Here is a 25,425-nt window from a genome sequence, read left to right as displayed (position 1 = left end):
AATTGGAGTAAAAACGTTTGTTAAATGTAAAACGTTTACGTAACGAAGAAATCATGCTATAACCACTCTTGCTCTAGCTGCTCCTCGTGCACACCCCAATCTTCAACTGTTTGCTCTTTCGACTAGAAGGACTTTGTCCACCCCTTTCGTCCTTAAATATTAACCCTCTGATTGCTGTTGGCGCCTGAGGGCGCTTAGAAAATTTGCAACAATGCAGCGTTTGTTTCAGCGCTTCGATTACTCGAATCTACTTTCTCAGTTATGCACACCAAATGAAAAGTTTCGCCATTCTCGTTGTAAATCGCGAATGAATTTCTAAAGTATGGTGCGCAGCTCTTCTCTAAGTCTGATGGTCGAAGGATTGAAACAAAACAGCCACGCAACAGCCAAACTTTAAATCTACATTCATACCTAACAATCTACACTAAAATTCACAGTATAAAATTAATGATTATGACAGTCGATGATGGTCCAATAATTGGTCCGTTTATTTGAAAGTGGTGTAAGTCCATTTGCAGCCGCGAAATTGTCAATTATTTTAATTGAACTCACCTGAAAGAAATTTATATAATCAAATTACACATCCCCAGACTCCACATGATTAACCTACATCTTTTAATTGTCAGATCTGCTAACATTCGATTCTCTCGAAATAAAAGAAAATGGACTTGCACCACTTCCAACATAAACGTTCAATTATTGTTCATTTATAAAAATTTACAACTAACATTTCAGACGTCACGTCTGAAAACACATATCCCTGGAACGTACTACGATTTCTCGCGACATCCTGGCCACCTCGCAGGAGTAGGCAGCCGGTCGTCATTCCGAACCTACGCGTCGCTGGGACAGTCCACGCAAAACCGAAAGGAAGCTCGAGATCCGCGCAGACACGCAACGCGAGGAGGAGAACCAGCTCCCGTGCGTCGAATACGTGATCAGCCTATTTAATTAGTTGTGCAACGAGCCGGCAACACCCAGAGCATCGAAAGACCTACGAAGCGGAACGAGGATTACACCGTGCCGCGATCTATGGGAACGAACGACGCTTGTTTCAATTTGCTCGCCCTGCGAGCACAGACGCCGCGTATCATCTCCATCGCACGCGTAGCGATCTTCGCCTTTTAACCTACGAGGAACTACCGAGCTGTTGGATGAGATTTAACGTTCGCTTGGCGAACGAGAGGGTTCGCTTTGCGAACGTATCGAGGAAAGAAATGGTAAAAATACGCGAAGGAAATTTTACGAGCGAGTCGTAACTCAGAGGATTAGAATAACACCAGATTTCGTAATAGCGAAACAGCCACGCATCTAGCGAATTGTACAACACAGTGTTTCGCAAGAAATGGTATAAAACGCGCGAGAGGAATGATCAACAGGAAATGGAATCGAAACGTAAGCATCGTAAACGCAGGCGATCTCGAGGATTACGATTTCTTAGGAGCGTTAATCTAATCTGGAAAAATCAGACATTCGATTTCTGTTTAATCTCATATTCGTCGTGGAACTAACTGATTTAACAGATATCGCGAGACGTGCTTCGAAATTATGTCACGATTACCAATTTCTACGCGATCTGGTTCACCCCTTTTAACGTGGATGCGAGTATCACTGGATAACGTGTATAATAAATAATACGTTAATCGCGGTATTAGTTTAGCGAGAGCGTTGCAAATTAACGAGCACGAATCCCAGGCAAGAATCGTTTATACGAAACCAGATTGCGATATCCCATTCAAGCGTTCAATCTAGCCTTATCGCGAATGGTATCGTGTATCGTACGAATGAAACATTCTGATTTCTCGGTTTTATATCGCGACGCTCGATAATCAACGGAAAAAGGAGAGATATTCGCGAAAGACATGAATTAAGCTCTTCTTGGTACCGTTTTACAGCTTCGAGTCAGGGAAGGGTTCGTTCTGTGCAGAATCATTTATTAGACCCCTTTCAGAGTTCGTTAATGGACTCCACTGTGTACATTAGAACGTGGCGATTTTAGCTAGAACAATTTTAGCCAACAGAGAACAAATGTAAAAGAGATTTGCTCGAGACTCGTTTGATCTGACGAGGATAACCGCGACGCTGGCTGAACGTCAAAATCAATTTCGGAATGGACGTGACGCGCGAAAGCTCGAAGGCTCTCCGCGAGAAAGCTCGAACGTCGCGCGAGTCGAAAATATTTCGAACGTGTTCAATCGAACGCGAATTAAAAAAGATTCGACCGCGCCACGCAGGTCCACTTTCGATTCTCCTTCGCTTTTCGACTCGTTTCAATTAACCGCCACGCTCGACCAAAGTGAACCGTGTAAATTGGCCACCAGGCGAAATTTCAGATAGGCTACGGCTCCTCGTAGCTTTCACATTGCATTCACCGCCGGAAGCACCGATCTAAACGCACTCTCAAACGTACGAAGATACTATGCATTATTTAACACGTTGACGCACATTTTTGACTTTACGATCGTCCTCAGAAACACTTTCTTTTTCGATTTTTCATGACTGCCAGATGAAATCGAGTGTAAGTTGTATGTTACTGTTTATGGCATGCTATCACTTTTTTTTAGATGCGTTACTCAATAATTAACAATCGTACTAACGTTGTTCTTTTTCTCTTGATTAAAATATCCACGACGGCTATAGCCGTCATTTGTCTAAATATCGCCAAGGATCGGACGGCTATAGACGTCATTTGCGTCAACGAATTAATAAATTCCCTAACGACGTCGCGTCATCTTTTAAACGCCTTCAACGCGACTAAAAAAAGTCTGTCCTCCGACAGGACACTCGAGTGACGCTCTCCTGCCTCGCAAACGCGTTCGCCACGCTTTTGATATCGTAGCCAGCTATCTGTTTATGCAAACAGCGATTCGACCATCGTCGCGCGAAGATCGCTATCCTCGAGCATCGCGTCCGATAAGGGAGAAACGAGTGATTGGGGATCTCTCGCGTAATCTCGTGGCCCACATATCGTCCAGCGTTGTAACGTCGTGCGGATGGTCTCGGTTAACTTACGTAAACGGTCGTGACGGCCGCGTTTCTAACCATATCTCTGACGTCGTCTATTTCTCGTCTGGACGTTCCAGGCGCCGCGGCGGGCGCCAGCATCACTTCGCTCGCCATCCCAGAAACTGCTGATCCCCGCAGGAAAACGTCACCGGAAACACCGTTGCTCGCGATGCAACAACACCGATGCACCGTAAAACCGCATCGAAGGTGACAAACCGAGATGCACTCGTCTCAGATGCTTCTCACACAAGACCAACTGAGATGGGCTCCATGATTTTCTGAGAACTTTTCTGAGTCACGACAACATTTGCCTCGATCGAGTTTTCGAGAATCCACCTTGCAACGGATCGCGTTCTCTTTTAAACAGACATTGTTCCATGATGGGTGCTATTTTAATTGGCTTTTACTTGCATTCCCGGTTGAATTTATGGGATCAAGGGAAATCAGAGACTAAACATCCCAGGGGCGTTTCATTGAAACGATAAACGCGGACGAAAATGTTGCGAGGTCGTAATTTCCATTGTAAGAGAAGCGAGCGCATTCCTCTGTATCCTCCGTATAATCTTCGAGTGAATCAAATTTCACGTGGCAAGGAGCCAGGGGCTGATTTTAACGCCAGTAGTCGCGGCGAATCTGATTCAGCCGTGGCGTCGGATGAGGGAGCGAGCAGGCTGGTTGGTAAATTGTCATCCCGTTTTCGCGTGTGTTCGTACACCAAATCTTCGCGATATACGTGGCCACCTACGATCCGACGGAAAATGCGAAAATAGAGAAGAAAAGTCAATGCCAAAGCGTTGGAACGACTCCGTGAACCACACCAACGTCCTCTCGACTATATCAGACACGTCTCCGTGCACACTCGTCCGTCATATTTCCGGGCATCGCGTCACCAATGCTCCAACACTGTTCGAGGGAACCAAGAAAGCCACAGATCCTTGGAACTTCGACAAAAGTACACCACGGGATACCAATCACAATATCGTGGAACTTATGAAACGCACCAGAAACACGTCTCCGCGAAACGCGTGTACGGACACAGATATAAAATCGTCGAAATAGCGTTTTTTTACGAAAAACCACAAATACAGCAAAAACATTCCCGTTCAAGTACGACCAGTGCAGTAGCGAGCGAAGTGAAAAAGTTGGTAACAAAAAACGCGAGTCCTCGAAACCGCCCTTTCCACTTGACTACCTCGAGGAAGAAACGATTCTCGAGCACCTCGTCGGTCACTGCGTCCCGGGTATGCTAAAAACGATTCGGAAATTGAGCAAAATGGCCGGAAGGGCGATGAACACGGGTCTCGATTCCATTGGTGATCGATAGCAGGTTAAACGCGATGAACGCGGATGCACCAGCGGCGTTGTTCATCTCGCGACGGAAAAATCGCGCGATCGACTGCTCGCGGTGAGATCGGCGAGCCGTTAATCATCGGTGCCGTCGTGGAACGGAACTGGCCGCGGATGCCAGAAGTGTTCCGAGTTTGGAACGAGACTAGAGGCGAAACGTGGCTCTTCGTTCTCTCTCTCTTTCTCTTCTCTCTCTCTCTCTCTCTCTCTGTCGGCGTATACCAGCCGAGAGAGGAGCGAAAGAGAGAGTGTGCGAGCGTGTACGAGGAGAAGTACCTTCCACGGTGGTGGCCGAGTGAGTCAGCTGGCGTGCACTCTAGGCTTCGTGCACTCGCGCCAAGTCGATTCGTCGGCTCTCGACGATGGGAACACGGAGGGGGGGATACGCGAATCATTGGAATCATTGTGATTCAAGTACACTAACGAGCGTAAGTATCCGGGTAGCACGGGGGATCCTCGTGCAACGAGACATTTTTCTGGGCTCGATTTAAATGGCTCTGATTCGGTGAAACTGAACGAACGGTGACGATTTCGATTTTTATGTCGATGCGCGGTGTTTCTTAAATGTTGATCGTTGTCGATAGAAGGAGAATACGTGTTTAACATTTTCTGACTCTTCTGCGAGTTTATGAAGTTGTAGTAAAAGCCATGAGTGGCACAAATGTAGGTTTACTTGCACATTTTGGCACCTTTAGGTGGTAGAAAGTATTAACTGATTGAACCACTTGTCGATCAAATCGACAAGTGGCATGTATCTTTATATTCCAGAATTTTGGAGTTCCAGAGGATAATATAAGATGGGATGTTACTCGTAGGAATCATTAATCAAGTCTCAGCAGAAGTATTCTCGCCAGCTTTCTATCAAGAGAACCGACGACACCAATATTGTACAAGCAGGACACACTCCTTGGACATCGATTTCGTATTTTTACACAGTAATCTTAAGCTGATTATCATATATTGTATTATATTATATTTTCTACTATGTTACAAGTATATTACGTTAACGTCAGCATACTTAGTTGTATAGCGAATGCGAGAGTGATTGTATTATATGTACAACGTTTACAACATTGAAAAATACAGTTTAATTGTATTTATTGTACATTGTAACAATTTTAATGAATAAATTAATTATTTAAACGAAATGCAATTGTGCACTGTCATTCTCCTCTAAGTTCTGCACTCCTAGAATGACCAATTCCAATCCTTAAACGAGAAGAAACTCGTAAAAAATAGCCCTGAACCCAAATAAATTGGTCGAAACTTTGAATCTTGGCGCCTCGAGTCTCAGTATGTCGAGAATTCCTGGAAAATGACGTCACTACCAGGAATCGACGAAATTCCAGGAATTCTCGATGACGTCATTTCCAAGAAATGGCACTATTCGGATACCTCCTATGACGTCATGTTCTCCTGATACATTGCCGATTTTTCGACCAAAATCTTGAAAAATCGACTTTGTATCAGGAGAACATAAGTAGTAAGGAGGTATGCGTGCCACTTCTAGGAAAATGACGTCACTTCCAGGAATCGCCGAAATTCCAGGAATTTTTGATGACGTCATTTCCAAGAAGTGGCACTATTCGGATACCTCCTATGACGTCATGTTCTCCTGATACATTGCCGATTTTTCGACCAACAATTTGAGAATCCAAGTTTGATGACGTCATAGGGGTTCTCAGTAATTCCAGGAATTCTTGATGACGTCATTTCCAAGAAGTGGCACTATTCGGATACCTCCTATGACATCATGTTCTCCTGATACATTGCCGATTTTTCGACCAAAATCTTGAAAATTCGACTTTGTATCAGGAGAACATGACGTCATAGGAGGTATCCGAATAGTGCCATTTCCTGGAAATGACGTCATCGAGAATTCCTGGAATTTCGGCGATTCTTGGAAGTGACGTCATTTTCCTAGAAGTGGCACGCATACCTCCTCATTACTTATGTTCTCCTGATACAAAGTCGATTTTTGGAAATTTTGGTCGAAAAATCGACAATGTATCAGGAGAACATGACGTCATAGGAGGTATCCGAGTTTTGCCATTTCTTGGAAATGACGTCATCGAGAATTCCTGGAATTTTGGCGATTCCTGGAAGTGACGTCATTTTCCTAGAAGTGGCACGCATACCTCCTTACTACTTATGTTCTCCTGATACAAAGTAGATTTTTGGAAATTTTGGTCGAAAAATCGACAATGTATCAGGAGAACATGACGTCATAGGAGGTATCCGAGTTTTGCCACTTCTTGGAAATGACGTCATCGAGAATTCCTGGAATTTTGGCGATTCCTGGAAGTGACGTCATTTTCCTAGAAGTGGCACGCATACCTCCTCACTACTTATGTTCTCCTGATACAAAGTCGATTTTTGGAAATTTTGGTCGAAAAATCGACAATGTATCAGGAGAACATAACATGTGAGGAGGTATCCGAACGTGCCACTTCTTGGAAATGACGTCATCGAGAATTCTGAGAATTTCGGCGATTCCTAGAAGTGACGTCATTTTCTTGGAACTGCCAGATTTCTGGCATTTTTCTAAGCGAAACCCTGATTTCGAACTTTGTATCAGGAGAACATAACATGCGAGGAGGTATCTGAACGTGCCATTTCCTGGAAAATGACGTCATTTCCAAGAATCGTCGAAATTCTTGGAATCGAGGCGCCAAAGCTTTAAACGTCCAAGTAATTTAAGTGGGCTTAGGGCTATTTTTTACGAGTTTTCTCTCGTTCAAGGATTAGGATTGGTCATTCTAGGAGTGCTGGACAGGTTTCTAAATGATTAAACAATTAATTAAGAATAGCTGAACCATTTATTGTAACTTCTTTACAATTTGCGATTAACAAGTGTTCTTACAAGCTAATTGTTAGTGTACACCTTTAAAAATAGATGTATGATACATATTATACAACTAAAACGTACAGGCTTATCTATTACAGGCATATGAGACTTATCAACTAATTTTTATAAACTATTTGTATAAAATAATATATACAATAAACTATTTGTCGGGTTTCTTCTTTGTTCTTGATGCAGTGACCACTGTGTGTTGGATTTTTCAACATGACAACTTGTTGAGAAGTGGAATCTTGTAAATGAACAGATTGCCAATGAACATAGTCATTTTCTTGGTGCGAGACGGTCCCAAATTCTCTGTCCAGTGTCCTCACTGTTTTTTATGTCGATCCTTGCACTATTTCCTTAACACCCCTTTTGAGGGTCGATTTCACCCCTCAAACGTTGACCAAGTCAAAAGACGTTGTCACGACGGAATAAGTACGTGAATCATGTCTTATTAATCATGTCTTATCTTGCATTAAACTTTAAATAATGCAAGTGCTTTAAGCTAAACTTATACTCGTTTGTTCGACCATCGCATTCAAGTCCTCAGCAGCGTTTGCTTGAAATTATGGAAACTGAAGGACGCGAAGGTCCTTCGACAGTGAACTATTTAAGTGTTATTACGTTTCTCGTATCTCGTTTCTCTATATAAAAACTCTAATAAAAGTATTATACGAGTCTTCCACATCCCCTTATCCAGTGGACAGGACCACTGTAAAATTTGCGCGACCAATCAATTCAACTCCATCGTCGGAAACGTATGCGTTTCCTTCAACGCGGGACGAGCTTCCTCTCTTGAACAGCGAGCGGTGTTGTAAACCAGCGTGAGCACCGTATGGCTTTCAGTTAATGGAAATACATCTGTTAGACTCCTCCTTTGTATATACGTCGTTCCTTAAATAGTCGATAGAAATATGCTTCCCAGCGTGAATCGAAGTTAGCAGAAAATAAGTGTTAGCCAGCGCAATTAGTTATACCCGACGCTGCCACCGCTCTGTGTGCGCTGCAATTAGTTATTCTGTTACCAAGAAACTCTCCAAGCTCTGTAATTAACTATTTCGTTGGTGAAACCCCTGCGAGCTTCGTAAACAGTTGTTCTATTACCGGAAACCCCTTCTATCACCGCGATGCTTTCGAAACACGCGAAATCAAACGAGGACATTAATATTAACGCTTTTTACGGAATGCTATCTTCGCTTTTTCGTAAGCTCTGTGAAATTTGTATCTCTTTGAAAAATAAGGATATCTCTTTCCCTGTTCCTCGAGGGAAACATTGTTGCGATGAAGATAGAAAAAATTACGCGACTGTTCACTTAGCTAACAAATGATTCGCATAATTCTTTGGATGTGCACAACGACCACGAGTACGTGGCACACGCTACAGTCTCTCTTTTCTGTTCCTCTTTTTCGAAAATCTGGTACATGGATATTACAAAGTTGCGTGCATTGGTTCGATCTCTTGTGGAAGCGTGAACAACTTATCTAATCTCATCGCGTTTCTCCATAACACGGGAGCTGGTCCTGATGATTTATCGCCGTGAAACGCCGCCGAGGACTTGAACGTGGAATACACACGTTCGCAATCTCCTCGATCGTGATTAAGTTATCCCAATTTCCATATAATTGGATAATCTCGTTCCCTCCTTCCCAGGGAAAATTCTTTCCACTGTAATAGCGTAATTTCATACTGATTACAGTGAGTAAATATTAATGAAGCTAGATCGTCTATGCTTGAAGAAGGTTCTCCTTCATTTTATGCAGTCACACACACACATACACGCACACATACACATATATATGCAAACAGGTGAGAATTTACAAAGTCTTCTTTCTCACTTCCGAGCTTTTGCTGTTTTAGTTCGCGATCCACCAATAATAATCAAGTAGCTTTCAGCAAAAGCTGAATCGTCTATCAAGCTTTACTTTTTCTACAAATTAATATAGATAAATTTATCAGTGTACGTTTTGTTGTAAAATTATGCCTGGTAAATTGTAGGCGGTTATATTTGAATGCTAATCAGCCTTTATCGGGTGCAGTTAAAGATAGCGCAGACTTTCTCCGTAATCATTAACTGTAAAGGCAGCCAATAACTTCTCTCAAATGTGGCTATTAATATTCTCCATCGCTATTTACATTTCTACGTTGAAAAAAAAGAAAAGAACGAACACGCTTCCGTATGCAAAATCAAGTGAACGTCGTGCTGCTGCTTTTGCGGGGATATCAAGTAAACTCGATCGAAGATTTCACGTTTCACGCGTCACGGATGGTACAAAGGAAGGAACGTAATATTCTAAAGGATTTAATTAACCATTTAAGCGTGCACGGATTTAGAAAGAAAATTTACCAAAGTAACATGAACCGCGACACGCGGAAACCGGTCTTAACGAGATCCCACCGCGGCCTGCAACGCGGCGAATCTGATAATTGACAAGTTAAGCGACATAATGAGAACTGCAGCTGGGAATCGCGGATTAAAATTTCATTCGATCCTTGCCACTGCCAACGAGAACACGAATTTCGTTTCAGACGAAAGTTTCGAGTCGCTCGGGTGTACCACTTGCGTACCAGATTTTTCCTACTTGCTTGGCACTTTACTCGTTATTTAAGAAACGTCTAAGAAAGACCAACATTCTTAGCCAATGGACGAATAAATAATTGGATCTTTTATTTTGAAAGTGGTGTAAATCGTTTCTTAAAACAAATGAGATATGTTAGTATTATATAGTATATAACTAGTTAGTATTTAATATCTTGAAAAATTCCAATGCTTTGTTCAATTTCAATCTTGTATCACGATGCCAAGACTGTTACATACGAAAAATATAAGGATATGTAGTACTCCTGTGCATCATGAATATTTCATAACACTGCCACATGAAGAGCATAAATAATTAATAATGCCAGTATCTTATGTCAAGTTTAACAATATATAAATATAATTAATGTTTATAATAAAAAATGCTAATCCTATTTTATTTCTTGTTATAAACAAAATTAGATTAATATGAGATATATTTTGAGTGATATTTGTTATTTCAAAATTGAAATTAATTATGCTAATTATGAAATTGGTATAAGTCCATTTCCAGCCTGGAAATTGACAATCATTTTAGTTAAATTCGCCTAATTTTTTAATTGTCGAATCTGCTAACATTCAATTTTCTCGAAACAAAAGAAAATATACTTGCACCACTTTCAATATAAACGGTCGAATTAATTCGTTTCTCATCTGGACATTACTTAAGTAACGTGAACGGTTGACAAAATCTCTTCCCAAGTCGCGAGCCCAAACTGTGTCCGTTCACCAGAAAATAACAGACAATCAAAAAGAAATAAACAGCCACGTATTACTGGTAACATTGTGTAACACGAATGTGCGTGCAACGAATGCGTAACTGATGTAAGTAGGTAAAACAGTGAGTTATCGTCGAGAATCGTTCCCGTCCTTGGGAATCGCATCGCGGAATGCTCACGATGACGATTGTCCACCATCATCACGGTGGAAGAGTGAGGTCAACGGTGGCAATTAAAAGACACTTAACGTCAAACTCTGATACTTCCACGCGGTAACATTCTTACCATCCATTAGCATTTTTACATACTCCTATATTGATCGTTACAATTAAACAGCTGACAGAGACGAAAAATAATTGTCAATCAATCAAACATCACATTCAAGCAAACATAAAACGAAGTTATTACATTTCAGCCTTGCGAACGATATTCTGGAAAATTTCTGGACCACATCTTACGAGCCAAGAATTGTCATTACGATGCATCAATCTCTGTCGATAGAATATTTAATGACTATCGCGTGTTACGCAACGTCGTATACAGGAAGAATAGCGGAGTCAAGATTCCCTGAACGGATCAAGTTCATCCGTTGAAACGAACGCGAGGATGTCGCATTGTCTTCGTGGGCAAACGCGTCGTTTATCACTAAGAGGGAGGATTCGATTCTTAATTGAACCAATCGCACGCGATGCTATCTTCAACCCAGCGATTTATCTTCAGCCTGGAGCTACTCCATCGACAGAGGACGCGTCTCGAGTGCTGTAAATGCTCGCGTAGAACGGAACAGCAACCGGCTAGAGACGCCTCCTCAGCGACGCTGGATCACCCCGGCTTTCGCCTCCGCTGCCCACGCTGCCCTCGACTGCTGCTCCTTTTTTCCCGTCACGGTTTGCTGGATTTCGAAATTGAAAAGAAAGGAAAGGTCCGTGGGCTAACAACTCGCGATTTTATTCGGTGCCACGGTTCTCCCGTTCCCAATCACGTCCGCGAACCATCGAGATTTACGGCTCACGGATAAACGAACGGGAGAAGTGAAACTTACCATTCGCGTTCGATTACGATTGCCTTTATGAAACATTACGCGCGATTAATTCTCTAAAAATTCGAGGTTTAGTTACACAGATTTAGAGAAACGCGGAAATCTTCATCGAGCAAAGTAAAATACCATAGGAGAGCGATCGAAGGATGCAAACCCTCTCGAAAAGGATAAGGAAGAGAAGGAAACTGTTCGACATCGAACGCGTCGCGATCCAATGCAAAAGGAAACTCGAGCGAGTTGCAAGGATGAAGTCGCGGCGATTTAAATCGCGTCTCGTGTAACACGCGTGGAACGCGCAGCAGGTACGAGAGGTGTGCGCATACATCGCGAGCGTCTCGATCACCGTAGAAGGTGATCGCCAAGGTGCGCCACGGCGATTTTCCTCTGCGAATGATAGATCTCGTCGACGGCTGGCCGTGGAGGCGACATTAACGCGAGCGTCCCGGAAAAGCCTCGATCTTTAAAAGTGGAGCGCTAGCCTAGAGAGCGTGCACCAGTCGTGACCAAACGCGATCGATCAGTCAAGATCATTGGAGCAAGCACAGCTTTATTTAGATCGCAGAGTCCGCTGACACCTGACCAGTAACGATCGAGCCTCCGCGATCGGATTCCCCTTCGTTTATATAAGAAAACGTTTACGATTCAGCTGGTAGATGTACCTTGTTCCCTGTTTTCTTACGGTGAAAGTTAGATAATAGTAATTCCGCGTTAAGTCGCGAGCTGACGATTTCGTGGAGAACTGGAGGACCTTATGGCGCGTCTCGCGAGCGTCGTACGCAGTCACGAAAGTCATTTGCTGTGCAAACGATGGTTTTAGTCGTTCAATTTTTGGTAATACGCTAGACGAATTATGATTACAGATTCTCGAGGACTGTAACCCTCTTTTATTTGTAGGAACAATTTTTGAACTAAAGAAAATGATTCTAGGGAAATGCTCCTGGGTGGAAAAACGAGATTTCGAACGATTCGTGGGCTTGCTCGGTTTTGCAAACTTTTTGTACAAGTTTCTATCGTCATCTACAAAGAGAGATTATTAGCGTATTTATATCGCTGTTAAAGATAGCCGATCGATTTTAGTTTCGTTAATAAAGATCGAGTGGATTCTGGAATAGAGGGTTCCATTAACAGGATTGTTTCTGGGAAGGTAGGAAGGGGTTTCGATCGATTTCTCGGTTAAAATTGAATGAATAGTTGGCGCGTTTTCGGGAGTATTCTTTAGCCGCGAAGAATTTCTTATTTACGCTTCGCTATTCGACTATGCTCACAAACTATTCGTTTTGTCTCTTCTCTCGCTTTGAATTGTAGCGAGCGAATTGTATGGACGAATCGTTCGAACAGGGACGCTGCCTCGTTGTTTTTCCGGCTAAAATTGAAAGAAAGAGAGAGAGAGAGAGAGAGTGAAAAAATGTTCAGAAAGTAAATGGCGAAGACTATTTATAGAAGACGAAGGATGAATACGTTTCGAGCTCTCAACGAAGTCGTTCGACCGTGTGAAACGGTGATGATGCCCAGTCAGACGAAACCGAACGATTTCAGATAGCGACTCCTTTCGAATCGTCTTCTGAAAAAAAATCTATCTGCTATTCCATTGTCGTTCTTAAGAAAAAATTAACTGTGGAGAAAGTACTTTGAAATGTTCGATATAATTACACAACTGATAGCTAAATTAATAGATTACGAGCCTACAGAAAATATATATTATCTGACGGTGAGTATTAATAATTAACATAGAGCGTTTGAAGCTTTAATCATTCAGATTTTATGATAAGAAGGCGCGATAAGAAGGAAACTCGAGGCTGAACTTTCCACGAAGGGAGAAGCTATTTAAATATTTGAACGCCTTGAATTTCGTCCTGACTTCCTCCATCGAACTTCTCCCCAAAAATCTACTCGGATACCAGCGTCTAAATGTTTAATTGCCTCGCTAACCGAGCGCCGTAAATCGTGGCAACTTTTGCGAACTGTCAGCCGCTACTTTCACTTCGAAATGGAGCTGCATTTTTCCGAGTTTCGCGAAAGCTGCTCGTCGGATCCCTAATCCGATGACCCAGATTACAAGGCTAGTCCGAGTCGACTCGTTTCCTCGGACGTCGCGAGTGTTAAAAACCAGCTACCAAAGGAACTTCGTGCTCGAGCTTTTCCTCCATGTGGCCAGCCATAATTCACGAATGGTGGTTCGATTTCGCAACCTGTTTTCGCGTAACCTGGCGATAAACCGGCTTGGAATTCGCTCGATCTACCGGCGATCGTATCGTGCACGCGATACTCCCTTGCTCGTGGATACATTGTTCCCTGTGGAGGAACTCGAGGGGCTAAGAAGGGTGAAATGAACGATAACCCTTTTTCAGGAAGCTCGAACCAACGCTGCGGCTCCATTTTGCATCTTTTCTATTCTTGATACGATTTATCTATTTATTCTCCTCTATTTATCTTTTTACTTTATTTTAATCATTAATGAGATCAATAACGAGATTGTAAACATATTTCGTCTCGAATAATAGTAAAATCGAAGAAGAACCGATCCATGAAAATTTGTATTCTATCAATTATTTAAGATCGACGATACCTTCAACTAATTAACTACGTTCGACACGTGTATACACTTCGATCGAGAACTCTATTAACGACTGTAATTGCTGATTTTTTTATCGAACAAGAACGCAACGCTTCCTCGTTCTGCTTTACTTTGTTCGTGAGATACGCAATAGAAGCGTCTAAGATCTGCGTTCGATGTGGAGACTCGTCGTTGCTCGATCTAATTACACGCTTCGCGAGGGATTTTTCAAATTACGCCCCACAGTTAACTGGTTAACAACAGCACGATATCGTTGGCAGCAGTCGCCACGCTTCGCGATGCTGTTACACGCGGTATATTTTCTCCTGTGTAACGCAGAATTAAGCGACACACCTTAGATTAGGTACCCCCGTTTCCGCAACATTAATCGGCGGAAACAATTTGAAGCCTAAAGATCCGTCCAGATAACATCGCCCATAGCGTCTTATACATTTCTACACGCAACAGTGTATTAATAACGGAATACGCTCGGTAATACGCTATTTCTAACTAGAGAAAACAGACCGTCTAACGTGCACTCGTCACGTGCTACGTAACGCATTTTTATTCTCCACTGTGCCGATAAAATTCGATATCCCGACTTCGTATACACGACAGAACATCGAGATACACTTATCGAATATTTTCAATCGAGTATTTTAATATCTTATCCAATGGAATTTATTATTTACTTAGCGACGTGATTTCTGGTGATTGGAAATTAATCGTCGGTGTTCCCATTTCGTCAATGCGTGAGGCAAGACTACCAAAAGGTTTCCTCTTTCGAGGCAGCAGCTAAATCGCGATTTAACGATCCGCGTGGACACCCTCGTAAATAATAAACGAGCGCGTGAGTTAAGTTTAAGCAATCCACGATACGAGACAAGCGTGCCACGTGAAAATCACTTTTCTCCGTTATAATTTCTCTCTATTTAAAGTGTACTGCACGCGTGTCGAACTGTGACATTCGATCGATGCTTTCTACAACGTTCTACCCTATAGTTTTCACCCGGAACGATCACGAATTGAACGACGCGAATTAGTTTCGCGAGGTTCTGACGAGCAATTCGCCAAGGAGTTAACAAAAAAAACGGCGAACGCTCTGCGCGCCAGGACATCGATTACTCGATAGTCACAGCTGTGCGTGTGTAAATAATTACAGCTGTTAGCCGATGAGTAACGAAGCGCCCCGTGAAACCGGACCAACGCTCCAACCCTTCGATCGAGCGATATACTTAATCGCGGCTCGCGACGTGTTACCAAATTTAATCGAGCCAATTCGATCGTTCGAATTTCAATTTTAATCTGGTTACTGCGCGCACCATGCGCACGTGCTGCACCACCAGCTGGCATTACGTCAAAGATTGTATATCGGCTAACAGATTCATCGTCGCATTAACGGAATTAATTAGAAGATCGACAGACTCCCTGAGAAGGCGAATGACTTTGCAACGTTGCAAGAATCAGCTGTGCTATTTGATATACTGCGAAAGATTCGCATCGAGTCGCTATATAAAAGAAGATACGATACTCTTGTGTATTATCGTCTCTATTTAAATCCCATGATCAGTACTCTGACTCTTCCCAAACCTGCAGAAATTAATTAGAAGACATAATCGACAGACTCCCTGAGAAGACGAACAATTTCGCAACGTTACAAATATCAGCTGTGCTATTTAAAATACCATGAAAGAATCACATCAAGTCTCTATCTAAGAGAAGACAGGACATTCTCGCGTATTATCGTCCCTATTTAAATCCCACGTCCAGCTCCAACCTTCTCCAGCTTTTTAATTCTTCCCAAACCTTCGAAACGATTAATCGTCCCGTCTTGAAACGTCGACAACGCCACTGTTTTACGTTCACGCGAACTAAAATCGAATTAATCATCGTCGAAAACTGATTCGGGTGGGGCCGACCGGTTGGCAAAGTGTCCGTCACCGCTTTCTTGCAGTCAACCGGTTAGAATTTCCGACACCTTTCCCGAAAGGAAACCGAAAGAGACACGGCCGTCCGTTTGGGACGCTCGCCAAGCTTTTGACCGTCGATAACGGGGTCGCTATGATGCCTACATATTGATTGTTTATCGCGACGGGTTTGCGCAGGCTGCCGTGTGCCAAGATTAACGGTGCAAACGAAGCCACGAACCGCACAGGACAATGGCAAGTTCGACTCATCGTCGAGCGGAATGGACAATTACATTGCGAGGCGTATCGCGAGGCTAATTCCTCTACGATCTAACCAATCACTGTTCGGATGTAGATTTCTGTGAGAACAACGATTTCATCGTCTGCACCAAAGATCCTGCAAGGATACTCCAGCTATCTAGCGCAGAGTTTCTTAAACTGTGCCGCCAAAGCTCGACAAATGTTATTTCTATTATTGTATTATACACTTATTGTATTTTTAAGTTTGGTGTTTATTGAACATGTTAGTTTTCGTTGGAAACCAAATACAAGAATTAATCTCTCGTCCTCAAGTCTGAAGGGATGGCAGTTCCTTTCAGATATACATTTCTAAAGTTTGTTTATATAAAAAGCGATAGAGCCTCTTTAGGTCATTGGCTCTATATGTTTTAACTTTAGTTCAGTTCTCTGGAGAGAGCGCAAGGCAAAGGTCTCTTCAAATAAAGAACATTATAGAAAAATAAATCGCTATCTGTTATTTATAAAACCCATTTCCAACAGGACATTTTCTTAAAGTGTCTTGTGCCTTAAAATTCAAGATTAATGAATGCCATAAAATATTTGCCTGCAATCTATTCTGTAAATATTATGGGGTCCTCGAAAGTTTAAGAAACTCTGAACTAGCAGGTTATTCTGCGAACTGAAATTAACCGAACAAGTGGAACGAAGTTTCGTCCTGCGAGACCCTACTGTCTCGGGACCATCAGGACATCTAGAAGTTGACGAGGTACGCGCAAGTATCTGAATCTGCCTAATTACCAACAGAGCACACGGGAGTTCAGTCCTCCACATTTCTATTCTCTCAACAGCGAACGAACTGGATCGTCTTTGGGAAATTTCAAATGTCGAAACGCATTGTGGCATCAGTCCACGTGGTCCGATTCATAGAACAAGAATTCGTATGAGTCATCGAAAGCGTCGCTTTCAACGGCTGTTCAGTAACGCGAACGTGAATTAATGAAACGATTAATAAACTCTATTGTCACGATATTCGATCGTGATATCGACATTTGTTTATCGCGATATACTTCCTCGTTGCATATCAAGCGGAAGATTGTCGACAGTAAATTGTATGCGTACAAAACGGAGTGGCACTTCGATGTAAACTTTTCTTGAAAGTAAGTTCCGTTTAAAATACATCGCTTGTAGTAACATCCTGCCAACATCGCGAGAATCCAATCTCACGTTTTGCTGTTTATTCTGTCCGAGGTGCGACCACGAAGAAATTGTACTCAAGTTTGCTGGGTGTAGGATCAATTTCCGTGGAATTTGATCGATACGGAAGGAAGATCATTCATCTTTAAAATTACACATTCGCAGGTTAAATCGAAGCAATCCAACAGAAGGCAGCAGGCTGTTTGAGGAGCATCGAACTTCCATTTAAGTTCGTCCATTTAAATCGACACTGCTTCGCGCGAGACGTGAATTCGTATCGCGATCTGATCACGACTTACCAAAGCAAAAATGTCCTCTCTCTCTCTTTCTCTGTAAAATTATGTAATTTCGTCTATCGCAGTGGATTCTAATCAATTCGTGTCTGCGTAACCCGGTAACCCAGAATTCTCGCATCCATATGCGCTCTTGAAATGTCAATAAAACTAAATCAGAGGGTGCGTGCGAATATCCTGAAGCCCCTTTTAGAAGACGAAAAATGGAACGTGGCGAAGCAGAAACGGAACGCTGGAAATATTTACGACGCTCGAGGTATGGTAAGTGGTTTATTAAATTTTTTAACATCGACAAATCGAGCCTCGATCCAAATGAGAACCGTAACGCGTGCGTGGGATCTGTTAAAGAAAATACACCTCCGCTGTGCAGAAATATTAGCACGTTATTTTATTCCTACGCGGGAGAGAAATTGTTATTTTATCCTTGCTCTTCGACTCGAACTGCGATCTTTCAAAGCTCGATATGCGATCGTAATAAATTTAAAAGTATGGGTCACGTCGAAACCAGTAAAAAAAAAAACAGTCGCGAATTCTTTGCACACACATTAACGCGATAGGTTCAAAGAGAAGGGTCAGAGGTTTCCAGGAACGCGACATTTCCGAACGCGGTTCCACGGACGGGTTTCTCGCGATGGTTAATCCGAAGTCAGCGAGAGTCGCGTAATTAAACGGCTAATTACTAGCGCGAGTCGCGATTCCTAGAGATCCAGCACGCAATGCGAAAAAACCAAAATAAAAAGCCCCCCGTGGAGAGGTGGCTTCTTCGTTCAGGTACAGGCTCGTTTTACCGTGCAATAAATAACCTTGCGTACAGGAAACGAACGCCATATTCGTCATAGCGTCGCGGCTCGGGAATAGCTTTCGTGCAAACTGTCGCCAGCACGGCTACCAGCGACCACCACCACCATCTACCGGAAATACATTACGAAACCTATTTCTTTCATACTGACTCGTCTACATTTTCAAGAATTCTTTAAGAATATTTTCTCGTACACTTTAATAGAGGAGGAGGACGCGAAATAGTCCTTTATACAACTTGCACCCTCCTTTCATTCGCCAGAAGAATTCGCGACCCCCCTCGTCCTTCAGAGCATCGCCAAGTTGGAGCACCTTTTCAAGTTGGTACCTCGCGTTTCGATCGCGAGAAATAATGCTCGGTTGGTCTATTGGTAAAAAAAAAAAAAAAGAAGAAGAGCTGGTCGAGAAAGTCGCTTGTAACTCTTACGACTCGCGTGCAACGGTTTCCGCGTGTAAGTTCAGACTTCATTAATTACGATTAATTGGAATATGATACACGGATGCAGCGGGGCTTGTAACGAGCTCTGGACACGAGGCGTTGCGCAGAGATATCTTTTCATTGATCGAACACGATGCTCTCTTATCCAGACGAATTGCTCGACTCGGAACGGCGACAACCACCCGATGAGAATCGCTTCCCGGTACCGTTGCGAAACATTTTTGATAATTAACCGTACTAATAACGTTGCGATGCAAACGATCAGCGACTGGCTTCGAGTTTGTAAAGATGCTAATTTACAGAGAACGCTGTTATTAACCAGTGTTGAAGGAATGAAATAAGAGGGGAAATCGCCTTCGGGTTCTTTCCTTTTTTCTGAATAAATCTGCTGTTTCAGGAATTCGCGATACTCTCGACTAACGACAGTATTCTTGAATATTTTATGTATACACGCTGATGACTATCGGAATAATAACTGATCTGAATAATCATGAAGTGCATTCACTCCGTAGCATTTCTTTTTAATAAGACTAGCCAACGTGTAGTCGGTGTCGTAGAAAGTGTGAATTATTTCTTTGATGTTTGATCTTGTGAACCACATTTTTTGTGTAACATCGAGAAAATGTGAAATTTTCATTTCAAGTATTTAAAAGATCGGTTATCGATTCGATGATACGGATAAATTGATTCGTTTTATTATTCTGTTTGGGGAGATCTGTTTTCGAGCGGAGGTTCTCGAGATACGATTCGTAAATCTATGCGAGAAGAAGTATTAACGACCAAAAAAAGAAGGCGAGAATTACATAGAGAAATAAGTTTATCAGCATAATACTAAAAATGCTATTCTGTAAAACTTGGAACGAAAACGAGCACTATATGAAGTGCTAACAGGAATATACGATTAATAGAAAGAATGGTAATGGTATTTCTGAAATTCCTACAATTAATTATAATGAACAGTGTTAATATTAGACTTCCCAAATTAAGGAACTTCCTCTTATACATATTATGAATATCTGTTTTTCATGATAATTTGATTAATATTTATACCCAGCAGTAATTATCGCTTATTTACTTTAAACGTTAGTCCGTTAGTATTAAGTTATAAGCCAAGGATCTTAAAATAATAATTACAGAATTAAATAGTAAGGAAATATGCTTTTGCCAACATTATATGTACATAAACATACAAAAAAGCATTCTCAATAATTAATCATACAGAATAAATTTATATCCAGAAATATCTGTGGCAGAAGAAAATTCTTTTGGAAAGACCACTATTCCATCTTCTATCAGACATATCTAATATTTGCACATCAAGAATAAATAGTATTTGAAAGAAACGATATAGACAAACATTAATATTAATCAAGGATGCAAAAGCTAGTTCATCGTCGAGTAAAATCAATTCAAAACTATGGACAACATACAGGTCAATTAATTTGCATACTAATAATACAGAATGCAATCAATATTGTTATCATCTAGTCGATTGCACCTATGTCAAATATATTTCTTATATTGCATCATTAAAATTCTCTTTCCTATCAACGTATAGCTCTCTACAATTTCAGATTAAATACCTCCATCAAAATCTCTCATGTGCAAAATGATAACATTTGCAAACGTTCGGTAACACAGCAAGATCAGAAAATAAAAGTGTTAACACGTTCGCTGTTGTATCTACTTTAAACATGATGAGAATGCAGTATATGTGCATAAATAATTGCAGTTCTGTTTTAAAACATTCCTCTGCTGCTATAATACCAATCTCTAGGTATTATACAACTTTTACACGACATTCTTTCCTCTATACATACATATTAAAGTATGCAAACACTGATTACGCTTACATTCTCATCAATCATTCTTAACTTTCATCGATTACTCCTCTCCCATAAAACACATACCAAATATAAACCACGCTAGCGAAGAAAGAATTATTCAACTCATTGCGCTTTGTCGATGGACTGACGATCATCGCTCAACAACAGTAAACAAAAACCAAAGAAACAACTGCGCGCTCCACGAAATACAACTCTCAAGTTCCGGAGCTCCATCTAACAGAATCAGTAAACAACATCGTTCACAACTCTCTAGAAACTCTCCTGCGAACTAAATTTCAACCATACCACTTTCAACCCGCAGACAGTCCATCGACAATCAAAATCTATGAACCAATTCACAGCGCAAAGAGTTAAACCATTGAACCGTTCAGACAAAAGTCGTATTAAACGCAGATCCGTACCTGACGAGAATCGTAGGCGTCGGAGAAGTGTTCAGCCTCGGCTCCCCCGTGATGCTGCTCGCCGGCGGAGCCCTTGCGTCTATCGTCACCCGCGTTACGATCCATTGCGTCGGAAACATGAACGGCCGTGTCGCGCACGCCGTCAGACGCCCGTTCCTCCGTTCCAGGGGCAGGTACCTCTGTTTTCCCCTTGGCGAAGAGGCGCGAGATCGCACTCCACATTCAACGAGGTCACAGCATCCGCGACGGCTGCCAGCGGCGACTCTATCCGTCCGTGCTGGTCCTTGTCCTCGTCATAGCCGGCTCGTGGACCGCGTTACCCCTCGACGGATGTCCCTCGACACGCACAAGCACCTTCCAAAACCCGCCTCTTCGTCACGGGATCATCGAGTCACGCTTCAATCGATCATCGAGCGTCCGCGCTCGAACGACGCGAACGTTCGCGCTCGACGAACGTCGAGGTTAGGTCCGCGCGCAAAGGCCGCTGCTGGAACGTCGCAGCGAGAGTTAGGTTAGAATGCGCGACGGGTTCGATCACTCGCGTGCGAGTTACTCGCGCTCGAATTGCTTCTCGACTTTCATCCCGTGCTATCCTCGAACTGTTTACTCGCGCGCGATGCACGCTGTGCCAGCGGAGTAACCGAGCGACGCGATGGCGGCGAGAATGAGGGACTCGGAGGGATTTTAAGTCTCGTACGGCTGGTGCCGGAACGCGCGCAGTGCTCCGCTCGTTCGACACGATGTTTTGATACGGCAGCGTTCCACCTCGACAAGCAGCGCCGTGCGAGCGCGGCGCGGTCAGAGGTCGCGCTCCAAGTAACGCCGGGTAAAACGCCGCGAAGGACGAGCGACTACGGCTAAGGACATCCGTGCGCCGTGCGTCCCGGTCGCGTTTCGAGGACCACGGCTATTTTTGTCGCCGGCTCGCCTCTCGCGCGTTACCACGCTCCACGGGCAACGTGCGAGCACCTACGCTCGCTATCGATTTTGCGCGAAACTACCAGCAAATGTCTGAGCGTCAAGCGTTTGATTTAGACGGTTCGACGTTCGAGCGTCCTCTCCAGGGAGGTGATAACAGGCTTCCTCGGGATGGTGGTCTTTAGTGGTCGATTCTTCTCGATGGGTGTCGGAAAAAATGTATATTGGCACCTGTAAAATGGGCGTACCTCGCGAGACTCTCGTTCCAGGGGATTCTGAGTTCTATCGCGGATGGAGGCGAGGTACTGCTCGCGTTCTTCGTCGTTTCGCGTGATTCCTCCGCGTTGATTAACCTACGGGCCGGGTAACTCGAGTCTCGTTTGACAGCGGCACGAGAGCGCACGAGAGGACTAACGTTGAGTTGCACAGCCACAGACTTTGCGATTAGCACCACCGACGATCCCTTAACTCGACGCTGTCGGGATTGTCTGTTTCACGCGCGAAACTCCTGGGTATCACGAAAGCAGAGAACGACGCGCGTGAAATCTTGGGCGAGGGACACTGTCACCACGGGAAATCGTCATTTCGCACGAACATCAAGTCCACGGCACGTTCGCCGTCCATCGTGAAAACGATTATCGATTGCGAACGAGATTATCGCCCGGCGATGTATCGAAACGTGTTCGAGATCCGCCGCCATGTTGCCTCGCGGTCGAGTCAATTCGCTGGGAACGATACGTCGCGATAGAGGGGAAACGAGAGTGCTCGCGTCCGGGATTTCGTTGTCCCCTGGGAAAGTGCTGCTCCCTGCGGTTGTTCCCGGTCAAAGTAGGGATCTACCAGGTTCGATTCTTACGTACGATGAATAGAAGTTGGATCGGGATCTATCTTGGTCCTGTGTCTTCGTCGACGAGCTGTGGAGCGGATCTGCATTCGACCAATGTATTCTTCTGCACGCGAAATTTGGAGGCTCTCAAGTACCGTTTTAGCATCACTGGGAATATAAGGAACATGTTATATTTATTACAATTTGCGCGCGAAATTAGACACTCAATTAGTAACTGATTTTTATGTACGTGATTTGTATTGAATCGCTTATTTTGTGGCTGATGGCGTCATCTTTGTAAAAAGTGCCCAAACTTGTCGTATATGATTATTGACGGCGAAGTAAACTATTTAAGAACTATTAGCGCCATTTCTCTGAGAAGCGCTGAAATTGGTTGGGCGTTAGTTTCACTTTTTTCCGCAGAGAGGCGCTAGTAGTTCTTGAGTAGTTCACTTCACTGTCGATAACGCTGTGCAACCAGTTTGAGCACTTTTCGCTGAGTTGGCGACACCAGTCTTTCAGTAGTTTACTTCGATGTCGATAATTGTGTGCGACCAGTTTGAACACTTTTTGCAGAGATAACGCCACGTGTGTATCAGCAAGTTTTTTCAAATAGTAAATTCGATCGAAGAAAGTGAAATTATTGATAAATACTGAAGAAATAAGGGACGGTGCCTGCGAAGATAATTTGTATAGTGTATTTAATTAATATACGCGTTTTTTTCACACGCACACACACACGCGTATTATATAGAGAAACTGTTTCTTATTTCGTTAATTAAAATACGCTAAATATTGTGGCATGCGCGTATCAGTAGCCGTAACTGTACAACCAAGAAATTCAAATTCAAATTCTACACTTGCCGCTCAAGAAAATATGGACAATATTAATTTATTATGTACAGAAGTCACACATGTCTATGTACAATTGAAACATACTTAAAAAGACTCTATTTCTGAGTGTTTTCTTTTAAAAACGTTTAGTAATATAAATTTTTAGGAATATTTGGTTCTTTCGTAACAATTTAGTCAAAGGAAAGAAAGGAGAAGAGAATATATACTAAAATTTGAATTCACGCGATGAAATCTTTTAAATGAACAAATATTTTGTAGAAATAAGTCAAGTCAACTCAAAGCCAGCTCCCTTGTTACAGTTTAATCGAAGAGAAGTATAATTTTAAGTTTAATTAACTTATCTTCGTAAAATACATATTCCTTTAAACGATTTTGCTGTGCGAATTCAAATTTCACTTTCTCCTCTTTTCTTGCAGATCACTGCCAAGTATAAACGATCAGTGCCGTTACCAGCAGAATTATTATGCCAAAACGTGTCGCATAATCGATGCACGGTGATATAAAAGAAATCTATCTAAGTACATTGTACACATTATATAGTATGTATTATAGAACGTATTTACAACGATATATTTACATTGTCATTAGAAAAAATTGTTGTTAATTATACCACAGACTATATTATTCATCGATCGATTTGACCGCGTGCGAACGCGTTCGCGCACCCACCCGGCTAAAATAAACCCACGCTTCGTTCCCATTCATACGATTAAACACTCGTTAAACGCTCGTTTAAAAAACCGCTGACACATTTCTCGAGCAGCGGCGGCGGCGGCGGCACGTTCGAGTTTCGCCTCGAAATAATTTAAATTTTTAATCTCACGCGTCGATTAAGTATGACTCTGTACGAACTCTCGTACGTCCCCTACGAAAGTTTGTCAAGGATAGATGTCTGTACAAAACAGAAAAAAAAAGAAGAACGAGGGGGAGAAAGGGAGGATTGGTCGATCAATCAATTAATTAGTAAGTTCTCTCGCTCGATCGCGCGTTCTGCTCCGATTTAAACGCGCGCACCTGTTGATGCTCATCGAATATCTGATTCCGTTTCGCGTGGTAATCCACGACGTTACCACGGATCGTGCTAAAGAACTTTCTACTTTCTATATACGCGTATATAAATACGCTTGTACTCTACATACGTGTACGCAGAAAGTCGAGTCGCACGGGTTTGCAGGGTGGTTCTGTAATTGTTACGGTCGGAGCATCCCTTAAATGCGCGACAGCTGGAGAGAAATTTCATTCAGAATGAATGTATACACGCACGGAGCAAGGAGAGAGGGGGTAGAAGCGTAAAACTTCCGGCAACATATTTGTTATTCCGTGTATACCTTTTGTAAGGATGCTTATTTTAGAATATCCGTTACTATATTTCTAAAGTTTTTCAGTTGTCGTAAATTCCTTTCTCCGTTTGTTTTCTGTTAAATAAATTCTTCTCTAAAAATGAGGATGCGACGACAATTACCAGACGAGCCCGTGAAAACGTTTTGTATAATATGCTTGTGTAAACGAGAGATTTCCGGATGGAGATTACATTGATTCTTGCTGCGTGGTTCAGCCTGACAGGATCGTCAAGAATCGATTTATCCTTGCACGACAGACCTTCTCATTCGCCTTCAAC

General features: G+C 42.7%; 1 protein-coding gene across 22 annotated transcripts in view; it reads right to left on the bottom strand.

Moving 5' to 3' along the window:
• Patronin (calmodulin-regulated spectrin-associated protein patronin) overlaps positions 1–21,507 on the bottom strand; it is a 68,115-nt gene extending 46,608 nt beyond the window's left edge. For 21 of the 22 annotated variants that reach the window (XM_076895634.1, XM_076895638.1, XM_076895639.1 and 18 more), the window contains exon 1: positions 21,209–21,507. In XM_076895634.1, coding sequence (XP_076751749.1) covers positions 21,209–21,430 — 222 coding nt within the window. In that variant the 5' untranslated portion in view covers positions 21,431–21,507. Of the gene's footprint in view, positions 1–3,012; positions 3,181–21,208 lie in introns of those variants that run through there. The other variant, XM_076895643.1, reaches the window with a different exon arrangement.
• Positions 21,508–25,425: the final 3,918 nt, after the last annotated feature.

Source organism: Xylocopa sonorina, chromosome 5, assembly GCF_050948175.1.
Source record: "Xylocopa sonorina isolate GNS202 chromosome 5, iyXylSono1_principal, whole genome shotgun sequence".
Taxonomy (NCBI): domain Eukaryota; kingdom Metazoa; phylum Arthropoda; class Insecta; order Hymenoptera; family Apidae; genus Xylocopa; species Xylocopa sonorina.
Note: the sequence above shows the minus strand (reverse complement) of the source record. Positions and strands in the feature narration are given on the sequence as shown.